Source organism: Camelina sativa, chromosome 2 (assembly GCF_030686135.1).
Source record: "Camelina sativa cultivar CO46 ecotype springtype chromosome 2, ASM3068613v1".
Taxonomy (NCBI): domain Eukaryota; kingdom Viridiplantae; phylum Streptophyta; class Magnoliopsida; order Brassicales; family Brassicaceae; genus Camelina; species Camelina sativa.
The window spans coordinates 18,508,011-18,522,559 of record NC_141881.1 but is presented as its reverse complement, the minus strand read 5'-3'; the positions used below and the strand labels follow the sequence as shown (position 1 = coordinate 18,522,559).

Genomic DNA, 14,549 nt, shown 5'->3' with positions numbered 1-14,549 from the left:
TCAAGGTTGGGTCGGGTGTATCACACACCATTCACCAACCCCTGGGGCAGGGCCTTGTAGTTGTTGGCATAGTGAAGGGTAATATCGTAAAATGGTGAGACTAAACATTGGAAGCATCGAATCCTCTATACACGCACTTCAAAAAGAGAACCCACCACCAGACCAAATCTAATTCCTCTGTAAGAGACGAACGCAACGAACGAACTATGGCGACGAGCAGTGCGGCTTCTTCTGTAGATATGGAAGACATTCAGACCGTTGATCTCATGTCTGAGCTTCTTCGCCGTATGAAATGTGCTTCTAAGCCTGACAAACGTCTCGTCTTCATCGGTAAAATTATCTCTTTCGATCTCTGAAATTTTTCACTCAATTGTCACTTCGGTGGTGTGATCTCTGTGAATTGTGTAGTGAAAGTTCCGATTTTTACCTGTTTAGTATGCAAAAATTGCATTTTTGCTACTGCCCCTAATCCTTTATCTGATGATCATAGTGAAGAGATTGATGATTTTTAGCTCAGATTCTTGTTTAACCCCTAAGATTGATGTTCCTCATAGTTGAAGAAAGAATGTGAATTTACCTGTTTTAATGTTTGTGCTCTAGGCTTAACTATGATTTGCTTTGTGGCAGGTCCACCTGGTTCAGGAAAAGGTACACAGTCTCCGGTCATAAAGGATGAGTTTTGTTTGTGCCATTTGTCTACCGGTGACATGCTTCGAGCTGCTGTTGCTGCTAAGTCCCCTCTTGGTGTTAAGGCAAAGGAGGCAATGGACAAGGTAACAAAAACAACACACACTTGGTTTGTTTCTGTTAAGCTTTCATGTGTTTAGTTTTTGAATCGTAACTTTATGTCCAGGGAGAGCTTGTTTCTGATGACTTGGTTGTTGGTATCATGGATGAAGCAATGAACAGACCTAAATGTCAGAAAGGTTTCATTCTTGATGGGTTCCCTAGGACCGTGACCCAAGCTCAGAAGGTTTCTGATTCTTTTCTGTGCTCGGTCCTTTGTGTATCTGCTCTGGAAATATGTTCTTCTGACCTTTTTTTATGAAATTATGTAGCTTGATGAGATGCTTAATAGAAGGGGAGCTCAGATTGATAAGGTGCTTAATTTTGCGATCGATGATTCTGTTCTGGAAGAAAGAATTACTGGAAGGTGGATTCACCCTTCAAGTGGAAGAAGCTATCATACTAAATTCGCTCCTCCTAAAGTTCCCGGAGTCGATGATGTAAGGAAAACAATCTTATTCTGATTCATCAATTCATCAAAACCCCTAACACTTGATGAATTAACTTCATTGTTTGCTAGGTTACTGGAGAGCCATTGATTCAACGTAAAGATGACAATGCGGATGTTCTTAGGTCAAGGCTAGATGCATTCCATAAGCAGACACAACCGGTAAGTTTCCCCTTAAAGCATTTGAGCTTGAGTGAGGAGGAGTATTGGAGATTTTGATTGTTGTTGTTGTTGTTGTTGTTGTTGTTGTTGTTGCAGGTAATTGACTACTACGCGAAGAAGGGTAATCTGGTGAACATACCAGCAGAGAAGGCCCCGGAAGAGGTTACGAAAGTGGTGAAGAAGGTTGTGTCTACATGAAAATTGAAATGAGTTTGAGAATTGAGATCTCTCGTTTTTTCTTTCTCTTAAATAACTCTCCTGAGGTTTTGTTCCCCATCCGGAATGTCTTTTGTCTTAAGAGCAACATTTGCTGCAGTTTTGTGCAGTGTTTCACTAAGGTTTATTGTTTGCGACTGGCAATGTCAGGTGAATAAAGAAAAACAAAAAATCAAAATGACAGTAATATGTTGGAACATTGAAAACATTAGAATGTGATATGAACTTCATGATATGGTATTAATACTAAAACTTTTGAATAAATTTCAGTTATTCTACTAAACACCTACGTAGCACAGGAACCTTTATGCAGACTCACAATACATAGTTACAGTTTTTGTTTTTCTAAAACCCTGGCCCATAAAGTATTGTGATGTGTGTTTTCTACTTACTAGACAAAGAGTAAAAAACCACACACAAGACCAAAACCATAATTTCACAGATTATAAATTATTAAGATACATTTCGAAGGTTCACTAAGTTTTCGAGAAATTTTAGTAAGTTTTCTTGCAATTTTATGTATAAAATTATGTTGAATTACACTTATGAATCTTTTTTTTTTTTCAACCATTAGGCCACAATAGGCCGGCCCATTAGCCAAATCCCTACATTCGTAGGGAGCGGGACTCGATCCCTCGTGTGATGGTGCCTTGTGCATTTAGGACTTACCATTGGCCACTGCACTAAAGTCACTTCACACACTTATGAATCTTATTATATGTTAGATTTGAAACCTAAAACGTATAAATTTAAAGATTCATTTATTTATTTAGTATGACATTTCAAATTGTATGAAGTGGTATTATTGAGAACCCCAAAAACATTATATATTTATTTAGTTTTATAACTTATAGAATTATATATATATATATATATATATATATATTGGAGGATAATTTAATAACAAAGCCAGATTGCTACTAATATCACACACAAATTCTTTTAACATAAAATATCCTTGAAAGTTGTTACTCTTTTGCTAGAAAGGTTACCAACTTATCAGAATTTGTTCAAAGTAACATATTTGTGGATTTTTACCAACCAATTTTTTGTGAAGATCTGGACTGTTATATCTTCTCAACTACTAGTAAAAGAAGTTCTATAACAATTTTGAAGATCGTGACTTTGATTTCCGGAGTTTTTTTCAGGAAATTCAAGACTCATGCAAATCTAACATATATAATTATTAAGTTAGAGAAAACAATCAAAAAATTTGATAAAAGTAAAAAGAAAAAAAAAATGTTTACGGAATAAAAAAATCTACCATTGTTAAAAGGCATTACTAACTCCGGTGATTGTTATCCACTATGGATAGAAGAAGTGATATCGTTGTCGATGGTGCTAGCATCGATAAGTAAAAATTTACACTATCGATTTCATTGTATATATGTGTTTGATTATATTATATATATTCAATTAATATCTACTCAATTATGATAAGAAACAAATATGTATATGCAGGGTAAGTACAAAACAAGCGGTGTGAAACAATTTTAGATGGTGGAAAAAACAGTATGTGGTACATGATTAAACTTTATAAGGTAAAAACACAATAAATATGTTTTCTTGTGGGGCATAAATATTTTTATGAATTAAAATTGATTAATGATAATATTAGTGATATTTTATAATATTTGTTAGTGTTATTTTAAAAATTAAAGTTAATTTAAAGACTTATTAAAATAAATTATCTGGTGCTAATTATGTTAGTCATTGTTACATAAAAATGAAAATGTGGATATGGTAATTATCAAAATTTAACTTTGGGTTGGCCAAAACTTGTCTTCTCCTATAGAATTATAGTGGGTGATATCAAATTTTTTAGCTCTTAAGATTTTTTATAAAATGTTTTGAATTAAAACAAATATCATTAATATTAATATTAACCAACTAAAAGCTCGTGTCATAGTAGGATCAACGTATCTTAATCTATATGGAGATGCGCTAATAACACAAAAACCATGCAACTTTAATGCATTTCATATGAATGAACTTTACAACATTCAAGCAAAGGTAGATAATCTTCATGTATTTTGGACGAGATGATGTGTGTTTGAAACAACATTAATCAGCGTAAAGATCATATGGATGTGATGGTAGCGGTGAATCTTAACTATCAATAACATCTAATGTGTCAAACCATCCGGAGCATAGGGAAGAGCAAAAAAACGTAATATGCATTAGTGTGAAGCAAAATTTAAATAGTGAAAAAAAATAAGATACATAAATTAATTTTTTAAAGACACAATACACATATTGTTGAAATTAAAATTGATTAATGATATTATTATACAGTATATAATATTTTATGAATAATTTATAGAGATATTCTACGTTATATATCATTAAATATTAAAAAAAAAATACTGATATTATTATATTTACTGATATTATTATATCAATAAACTTGTTTAAAAATTTAAATATAGTGTTAAAATTATGAAAATGAATATAATTATCTAGTGGTACTGTTAATTAATCACTGTTCAGTACTAAAGAGTCATAAAATTAAATTTAAACTGTATATTATGAATTACAGTGTTATGATTGCAAAACTATAAAAAATACAAACTTTAAAGTTAATCTTTATAATATATAAAGACGTAAAATTGAAAATGTGGATATAATATTGGAATTTAAGTAATAATTATTATATATGGGTTGGCCAAAACTTGTCTTCTCCTATCATGGATGATAACAAAAAAAAAAATCTCTTATGAATTATGTATGTAAACTTATAAGAATACTAGATTAGGACCCGCATATCATGCAGGTTTTCAAATAATTTAATATAATTAAAACTTTAAAAAAAATATATAAATAGTTTTTTTAAGTAAAATATATTTTCCAAAAATAAATAGATAAATATTTTTAGCTAGAAAGAAGTTTTTACTTTAATACACTAAATTATATTTTTATATTTTGAAATTATTATTACAATTTTTACAATAAACTAAAGCTAAATTATCGACCACCAAAATATTTTTTAAACATTAACCATTATGAATATTATTATTGTCAAATTTCAAAAACGTTCTACAATTTATTCACCAAATGTTTTACATATAATCAACCGATCAAAAAGTCATCTTATTAGTATTCACATACAATTTTACTCTCTGTTTTACTACTAATAATGTGTTCTTACACCCTAAAATATTTTATTGTTAAAATATGTTCTTTATCACCACCTATAAAATGTATATGTGAAAAAATTAAACAATTTTTTATCTATTTACTTTCACTTTGATGTAGTTTCTTTTCACCACTAAAATTTGTAGTGACAGTTTGTTTAACCACTAAAGTTGTTTACTCAAAAAATATTTTGGATGAAAAGCAGAGGAAAAAATATCTACATGATTGCAATGAGTTTATGACCAATTCAATAAAAATTTGAAAAATTAAAAGACAGTTCAAAAAATTATATATATATATATATAACCACAATGCTATAGGAGTCCTTGTGACAAAAAAAGAAAAAGAAAAAAAAATGATATAGAAGTCCTAGATAATTTATAGATATAAAATATAAACTAAAATAATAATAAAAAAATACTACTACATAAGAAATTTAAAATAATTATTTAAAAAAATAAATAAATGAAGATCTTATATATCGTTAACTGAAAAATAAAAAATAAACTCAAAATAATAAAAAATTATATTTTAAAATATCACGAATTTCTAATAAGAAAATCTAATTTAACTAAATAATATAACTAAAATCTAAAAATGCTACAACATAATTAAATTAAAATAAAAAAAATGAATAAACAAATATTGATATTACGTAGATTCGTCATCTAAAATTGTATAAGACAAATAGAATAAAAGTCCTTACCATTGTCTAAGTTGCGAAGTTGTAATTTGGGAACCTTGTATTTTGGTAAACTATGTTAGACAATGAAAATCAGTAAATAAAATAAAGTAATAATAAGATGTATCTTATTCATAGATGTGAAAATAGTCAGATAGGTGAAAATAGTCGAAAATATGTGTAATATTATATAAATATTATACTTACACATTGACTTAGTTTGTCTACCCATATATGAAGCATAGTTAAATCCAGCCGTATATGAGATTCATCTGCAAGTATCTTTTTGATCATAGCAATTTGATCATCACTCATAATACCTCTTTTTCTTTTGCTAGCAAAGTTTTCTGATCTTGCAGGATTCGTATTTGTCTCTTTCTTGTTCATATATTCTAATGTACTTAAGATTTGGATTTGATATAAAATACCACTTAATATACATCTTTATATAATAAGACATATGCTTTATTTCTTTACGGTGATAGGTAAATATTTCTTTTTTGCTTTTAGATTTTTTTTTGGTAAATATTTTTATAATTTATTTTTCTAACAATTAACTTAGACATATGTCAAAATCTAAGATCGTTAAATCGACACATGTCGCGATCATGTTAAGCAGTAATCTGGACACGTGTCAATATCTTATCAATACAACTAACACATGTCACGATCTCATTAATAATTAATTTTGACATCAAGCTTTATATAATAAGATACTCAAACTAATATATGTAAAAAAGATAGATATACCATCGTAAATATAATTTTTTAAAGATTAGAAAACTTTATAAGTATTTGAATTGAATCTTTAAGTAATAGTTACTATCTATAAGTATCTTATATGCTATTTTTTTCTTCTTCTGAATGGATACATAATTCTTTTTAGAAAAACACCTATGGCGACGCTTCTCTCTGAGGACGATCCTGGGTGCGATCTCCAGTTCTATCAAAAAATTTCTTGTTCTCCTTCTTGGAGTTTTGTTCCAATTGAATTTTGTGGTCTAAGGACTTTAATTTTCGTCGGTTTCTCTCTGCCAGAACAGTTACATGGCAGTTTTTCTCCTTTCCGTTTATCTTGTTGGATAACCGTTTGGGGAAACCGCCATGGACCAAACTGTAGAATCCTTCCTTTCCTGGCAATTCTTCCCTCTCGATTCTGTTCACAACTACTCTTCCTCTGTTCTCTCCTACTACAATCCACAAAATGAGTGACTATATCAGAAAATCTCTCCAAGATATGGACTTGGGCATCACTGATGCACCGGTTCTGTTGCCTCCCCAATTCATTGCTAAAGTTGTGACTGCTAATCGCTACTCATTGGTGGTACAAACAGTGAACCCTCGCAAGCAGAATCTGTTGATCGGTCATATGCCCAGAATTTGGGGATTCGAAGGTACTGTGATTGGACGAATCCTAGGGCCTGGAAAAGCTTTATTTGTGTTCCAATCGGAGGAATCGCTTAACATGGTGTTACGTCGTGGACCTTGGTCCTTCAATGAATGGATGTTGTCGGTTCACCGCTGGCACCCAAACATCACTGATGAGGCATTGAAGATAATACTGTTCTGGGTTCAAATCAGGGGAATTCCACTTCTCTATCTCTCTAATGACATGGCCAGGTATGTGGGTAACCAATTAGGACCAGTTGACATTGTTGATTTTGATGAAAATGCCCATATGGTGGAGTTTGTAAGGGTTAGCATAGATTGGAATGTAGACTGGCCATTGCGTTTTAAGCGTAATTTCCAATTCACTGTGGGAGATAACACTATCATCAAGTATCGGTTTGAAAGACTTCGTAAGTTCTGTTCAAAATGTGGTTCGCTGAAACATGATGTGGCTGAGTGTGATCTGAATGGAGATGATGCGGATTTCTACCAGGAGGAACCTCCAAATGATACTGACAATAACATGGATGGCCCCTCTGGCGAGCAGAATGTTCTATCTGAAGCCAATACCCTTCAAACCATTGATCCGTTTGAAACAATACCAGGGTTGAAGAATTATTTCTCGTCTCCGGGTGCTGGCCCGAGTTCCACTCCTCCCAGTGAGTCTCCAAGTGTGTTCGAGGATACTGAACTCACGACAGAGCGACTACGATACTTACATGCCAAGTTCAGCAGAGAATTTAGGGACACCTTTTCTTCTGTTCATGAGGATAAGGCTCCAATTGTGGAGACATGTTTAAAGAGTTTGAAGCGTAAGAGGGTGGCTGTTGAAGTTTTTTACCAACAATGGGAAGCTGCTGAAGATCAGGCGGTCCTGTGCCATATCCGCAAGAAGGAACGTGTTGAATCTGCTCGTTCCTGTTATGCAACCAATGAGATAGACAGAGGCGCGGGGAGCCCGGTACCCCATTGTTCCATCCATGATGATCATCTCTTGGAATTGCCAGGGTCTTGGTGGCTCGTTAACACAATCTTCTCTACATAGTATTTGTCGTATTTATAAACCTAATATGTTATTTCTTGTTAAAACTCTAAATAAGTGTGCTATGGTTTGTGACTTTGCTCATTCTCTAGGATTTCCTAATGTAACTACAGTGCCCCCTTATGGTAGGAGTGGTGGCTTAGCTTTATTATGGAAAAACAGTCTTTCAGTGTCCCAAATTTATAAGGATGCTAGAATCATTGACGTAAACATTAAGTATAATAACTTCCAGATTTAATTGTCTTGTGTTTATGGTCATCCTATTCAAGATCAAAGACATTTCTTTTGGGATTATCTGGAACAAATATCTCAGTCTAAAGATGGACCATGGGCATTGGTTGGGGACTTTAATGAAATTCTTTCTAACAATGAGAAAATTGGTGATCCTTTAAGAGCTAACTGGACATTTCAAGATTTTAGACATATGATGTCCATTTGTGATCTCTCAGATTTAAAATCTACAGGAGACAGATTCTCTTGGGTTGGTTAAAGGCACTCACACACAGTTAGGTGTTCTTTGGACAGAGTCTTGGTTAATTCAGAATGGAATGCTACGTTTCCAAGAGAAGAGGCGGAATTCCTTGACTTTTACGGTTCTGATCACAGACCAATGGTACTCCGTTTTGGTTATCATGACCCATGCTTACGAAAATCTTTTCATTTTGATAAGCGCCTATTAGAAGTGGCGAGCTTTAAGAACTATGTAAAGGAAGGTTGGAACGTTTGCAAAAACCAACATCATCACACTATTGTTGACCAAATACGGCATTGTCGCACTTACATGGCTCGTTGTAAACGAAAAAACAATATGAATTCTGCTAAACAAATAGATGTACTACATTACCATTTAAACAGAGCCATGTCAAGCTTTCGACGTTTAGAACGAGACCTGATTCCACGATTGCGACAAGAACTTTCCACTGCATACAAAAATGAAAAAATCTATTGGAAACAAAAAAAGGAGAAATCTATGGTTGCAAGTGGGAGATCGTAATACAAAGTTTTTCCATGCTGCTACTAAGAGTAGGTTTGCTCAAAATTACATTACTTCGATCAAAGATGAACAGGGGAATATTTTTAGTGGGAATACAGCTATTGGCCATCATGCTGCATATTATTTTCAAAACATGTATACAACGACAGGCCATTCGGTTTCACCATTGGAATTTGTTGATTTCACACCTACTGTTACACAAGCTATAAACGACGATCTAACTAAAGAATTTTTGTCAGAAGAGATTTTCAAAGCACTCTCAATGATAGGAGACGACAAAGCTCCAGGCCCAGACGGGCTCACAGCTCGTTTTTACAAAGAATGTTGGGAAGTGGTTGGTGAGGATATTACCAAAGAGGTTAAAGAATTCTTTTCTACTTCAAATATGAAACCAGGCTTGAACAATACCAATATATGAATGATTCCAAAAAATACAGAGCCAGATACATTGTCAGATTACCGCCCCATTGGTCTTTGTATTGTTATATACAAGATCATCTCAAAGTGTCTTGTCAAACGTTTAAAAGGACATTTAAACAGTATTGTATCTGAGTCTCAAGCAGCATTTATTCCAGGGCGTATGGTCACAGATAACATATTGATTGCTCATGAACTTATGCATTCACTTAAAGCTAGAAAACGAGTATCACAAACATATGTGGCTGTCAAGACTGATGTCAGCAAAGCATATGACCGGGTGGGATGGACCTTCTTAGAAACAACAATGAAATTATTTGGTTTTCAACCTAAATGGATCAGTTGGATCATGGCTACAGTGAGTACGGTTGAATATGCAGTTCTTGTTAATGGTACACCATTCGGGAAAGGAATAAGACAGGGTGACCCCCTGTCCCCATATCTTTTCATTATGTGTGCAGACATTATAAGTTATCTTATCAAGTCTCAGGTGTCTTCAAAATGATTACAAGGTATTAAAATAGGCAATGGTGTTCCTCCAATAACTCACCTTCAGTTTGCAGATGATAGTTTATTTTTCTGCAGAGCACACAACCGAAACTGCCAGGCTTTAAAAGATGCATTTGATATATATGAGTATTACTCAGGCCAAAAAATCAACACATCAAAGTCCCTAATTACATTTGGATCCCGAGTTTATGGTCATCGACAAAACTCAATGAAACAAATCCTTCAAATTTCAAACTAAGGAGGCGGTGGAAAGTATTTAGGACTACCAGAACAATTTGGCAGAAGGAAAAAGAAATGTTTGAATATATAGTGGAAAGAGTAAGACAATGCACAAACAATTGGAGTGGCAGGTTCCTTTCACCTGCAGGGAAAGAAGTTTTGATCAAGTCTGTTGCAGCTGCGATGTCGGTCTATGCTATGTCCTGTTTTAAACTACCACTTGGACTTATCTCTGAACTTGAATCTTTATTGATGAATTTTTGGTGGAAAAAATTTGAGTCGTCTAGAGGCATTTCATGGATTGCTTGGAAAAGACTCCAATACTCTAAGAAAGAAGGTAGTCTTGGACTCCGGGATTTAGAGAAATTTAATGCCCTGTTAGCAAAACAGGCTTGGCGAATACTAAAATTTCCTAATAGTTTATTTGCTAAAGTGATGAAAGCAAGATATTTTCCAGATAGCTCAATCCTTGATGCAGCACCTAAAAAGTCACAATCGTATGGTTGGTCTTCCATCCTTACAGGTTTAGATCTTCTCAAGAAAGGGATTCGAGTTATAGTTGGTAATGGGTCGTCAATACGAGTCAATGTGGATAATGTCATACCAAATCATCCACCACGTCCTGTTTGCTCTGTTGATCCTCTGTTTAACGGAACGCTCTCATCATTTATTAATGCCTCTGGTGTTGTTAAATTTTGGGATATACCTGCAGTTCGAAGTATGATATCACCAAATGATATTGAGGTTTTATCACAAATTTACATTCCGCAATTTGACTCTATGGATAAAACTATTTCGTATTACAATGCCTCTGGAGAATACTGTAAGTGTATGTGGGCAAGCTCAAGTTGAAGATGAAGTTCATGAAGCTGTACAAAATATATCTGCACAAGCTTCTGTCTCGGCACAGACATCTGATGTATGCTCAAGCCTCTGTCCTACAAAAGAGCATCAGAGGCTTGTTGATTTTGTCCGTATGTCTTTGTTTTGAAGATTTTGAAGATATACTTAAAGCACGTTTTGGGATATTACTTGGAGGTAAAGCACGAAGAAAAAGGAAGCTTGCAGATATTTAGAAGATTTAGTGGGATTAGGAAATATTTGTTTAACAAAGAATAAAGTTAAATGGAATATTTGCTCTTGATTTTAGGAAAGTTGATAGCCTTGGGAGAGGCACGAAATCCCTTAAACAAAGAGGGTCTAGGACTTAGAAACTTATCTCTTCAGAACGTAAAAAAGAGAGAAAAAACCTTGTAAGCCTTTTGGCATCTTTGAGAGAAAAGGGTGAGGGTTTTGTTTCTAAGTGAGAGTCTTGGGTGTAGATCATTTGTGTTGATCTTAAGGATCTCTTAGTGGGTTGGGAATAGATTGGGAACAAGCTAAGAGAAGATCTTAGGGTTGTGTAAGTCCAATATTGAACACTAACTGTAATTGTGTTCAAGAAGTATTTCCAACAAAGATTGAGGACGTAGGCATTTGCTGAACCTCGTTAAAAATTTTGTGTCTCTTGTCTCTTCTACACTAACAAGTGGTATCAGAGCGGGCATCTGTGCAAAGTCTAACTCAACCAACGGGTGAAGATCTTGGGAAGAAGAACATGGAGGCACAATCAATGTTATTCATGGCAAACGACTTATTGATGTTAGATCCAAATCATTATGGGATGTGGAAGGTGTTGATGATGCATAGAATTAAAGGAATTCATGAAGATGCATGGACAGCAGTTGAATGTGGATGGGAGTCGCCGAAACATGCTGTTGTAGATTCTGACGGGAATCAGGTGGCTGTTGAAAAACCCAAAACAGAGTGGTCAAAATCTGACAAAGCATTGTCCACACTCAATTCACTGGCACTTTCAGCAATATTTAATGGCGTTCGCAGGGATCAGTTCTCATTGATTCAAGGTTGTACATCTGCTAAAGAGGCTTGGGAGATTCTACAAAATATCTTTGAAGGTACAACAAGTGTGAAACACACAAGGTTAGATATTCTTGCTTCTGAGTTTGAGAACCTTAGGATGTATGAGTTTGAGAACATTACTGCTTTTAGTGGTAGAATATATGCTATTGCGAATAAAGCTAGAGCTCTTGGAAAGAATTACAAAAACAGGAAGTTGGTCAAAAAATTGTGGAGGGGTTTAGCTCATAGATATCATCCTGTGAAAATTGCGATGGATGTTGCTCTTGATATAGACAATATGCCTTTTGAGGAGGTAGCCAGTCAATTGCTAAGCTATGAGTTGCAGTACTTATCGTCTGATGTAGGAAACAACACACAAGGGATTTATGTTTGTTCAGTCTGTGATAGTGAAGAGAACACAGAGGCTCGTAAAACAGAAGAACTTGAGAGTCTTGTGGTGAATAAAGAACGCAAAAGTTTGAAGATTACAAGCAAACAGAAAAGGAATAAGGTTCAGTGTCATGTTTGTAAGGGCTTTGGTCATTTTAAATCAGATTGTCCTTCAGTGAGGAAGAAAGGGATCAAGAGTCTGCATTCGCCAAAAAGGAAGAAAAACACACAAAAGCCTCAAACAAAAAGGTCAAAGTTTGTTGCTCTTTGTGGCTCAATGAAACTTGCTGCTGATAAGTTGGAACTAAAGTCTGATAATGGAACAACTTGTTGTACGGATCAGGATTCTGAGCCAGCAGAAGAAGAACTTAAATTGTCGCTGAATGATCAAATCAACACTCTGAGGAAATATCTGATACAGAGGGAAAAGGAAAATCAGAGGCTTGTCACAGAGAAGAATGACTTGGTAAGCAAAATTTCAAATCTGGAAGAAGATCTAGCTCTGGAGAAAGTAAAGTCTTGTGATTTAGAAAAACGTTTATAAGATCAATTAAGAAGCATCAAGATGTTGAGCAGAGGAACAAAGGATCTTGACAAGATTCTGACAATCGGTAGAACATGTAATGTCAGATGGGGTTTGGGTTACCATGGAGGTGATTCTGGTGCAACTACTCAGTTTGTTAAAGGAGAAACTTTGGCTTCAAAATTTGTGGATTCAAGTCTCTGTATATCTCCATCAAAGGTCCGAAACGTGTTTGTCAGCAAGGAGACAGGTGACAATCGGCTGAAATCTTAGCAGGCGTCTGTAGACGACAACTTTAAGAGAAGAATGATTGGTTGTTGGTATTGTAGGAAACCTGGTCATATCAAAGCTCAATGCTACAAGTTCTTGAAGAGGGTAACACAAGTCATGAGAAGGAAGAAAAATTACAAAGAGGGTCAAAGATTCAATCAAGTTTAGATCAAGAAGCATGATTTATATTGTCCTGAAGACTACACAAAACATGCATCAAGCGACAGACGTTTGTATTCTGACAGTGGCTACTCAAGGAATCAGAGAGGTGTTCAAAGCAAGAAACAACATCTAAGACATGTGCATGAGGAATTCCAAGATTCCGGTCAATGGAAAAAAACGTTGGAGACCGAGATGTTGAGCCAAAAGATGTAGTCTCACAGACCAGATAATAAGAAGAAAGACAACTGTCTGTTTGACGACTGATCAAAGTCATGTGCTGATGGTTGATATTTCAAGATATTGTGGCAAGGTAAACTTGAGCTTTTAAAGTTTTTTAATGAGTTTTACCACTCAAGCAGGGGGAGATGGTGTAAGAAGAATATGATTTCTTATTATGGGGGAGTTTCCAAGATGTTGTTTGATTTTGGAGGAGTCTTCAAGGGGTTGTGTTATGGATTTCCAGGAATCATGAAGTGTTGTGCTTGAGTTATAAAACTCAGTAAAAAAGGGGGAGACTGTAAGTGTATGTGGGCAAGCTCAAGTTGAAGATGAAGTTCAGGAAGCTGTATAAAATATATCTGCACAAGCTTCTGTCTCGGCACAGACATCTGATGTATGCTCAAGCCTCTGTCCTACAAAAGAGCATCAGAGGCTTGTTGATTTTGTCCGTATGTCTCGGTTTTGAAGATTTGTGAAGATATATTTAAGGCACGTTTTGGGAAATTACTTGGAGGTAAAGCACGGAGAAAAAGGAAGCTTGAAGATATTTAGAAGATTTAGTGGGATTAAGAAATATTCGTTTAACAAAGAATAAAGTTAAATGGAATATTTCCTCTTGATTTTAGGAAAGTTGATAGCCTTGGGAGAGGCACGAAATCCCTTAAATATAGAGGGTCTAGGACTTAGAAACTTATCTCTTCAGAACGTAAAAAAGAGAGAAAAAACCTTGTAAGCCTTTTGGCATCTTTGAGAGAAAAGGATGAGGGTTTTGTTTCTAAGTGAGAGTCATGGGTGTAGATCATTTGTGTTGATCTTAAGGATCTCTTAGTGGGTTGGGAATAGATTGGGAGCAAGCTAAGAGAAGATCTTAAGGTTGTGTAAGTCCAATATTGAACACTAACTGTCATTGTGTTCAAGAAGTATTTCCAACAAAGATTGAGGACGTAGGCATTTGCTGAACCTCGTTAAAAATTGTGTGTCTCTTGTCTCTTCTACACTAACAAGTACTCTGTTCGGTCTGGCTATTGGTTAGCTACACATGATCCCATGAATCTCATCCCTGTTCCTAACATTCCTCATGGTTCC

At 34.8% G+C, this 14,549-nt stretch overlaps 2 protein-coding genes across 2 annotated transcripts; both read left to right on the top strand.

Annotated features, from left to right (window-relative positions):
* The first annotated feature begins 4 nt into the window (after nt 1-4).
* LOC104725123 (adenylate kinase 3) lies at nt 5-1,790 on the top strand. The gene is made up of 6 exons (XM_010443731.3): nt 5-330; nt 628-773; nt 854-973; nt 1,059-1,226; nt 1,307-1,396; nt 1,493-1,790. The coding sequence occupies exons 1-6, from the start codon at nt 207-209 to the stop codon at nt 1,592-1,594; spliced, it is 750 nt and encodes a 249-aa protein (XP_010442033.1). The 5' UTR covers nt 5-206; the 3' UTR covers nt 1,595-1,790.
* A 4,843-nt stretch (nt 1,791-6,633) lies between these two features.
* On the top strand, nt 6,634-8,540 carry LOC147948827 (uncharacterized). Its single transcript, XM_087468761.1, has 2 exons — nt 6,634-7,779; nt 8,325-8,540. The coding sequence occupies exons 1-2, from the start codon at nt 6,634-6,636 to the stop codon at nt 8,538-8,540; spliced, it is 1,362 nt and encodes a 453-aa protein (XP_087324887.1).
* Nucleotides 8,541-14,549: the final 6,009 nt, after the last annotated feature.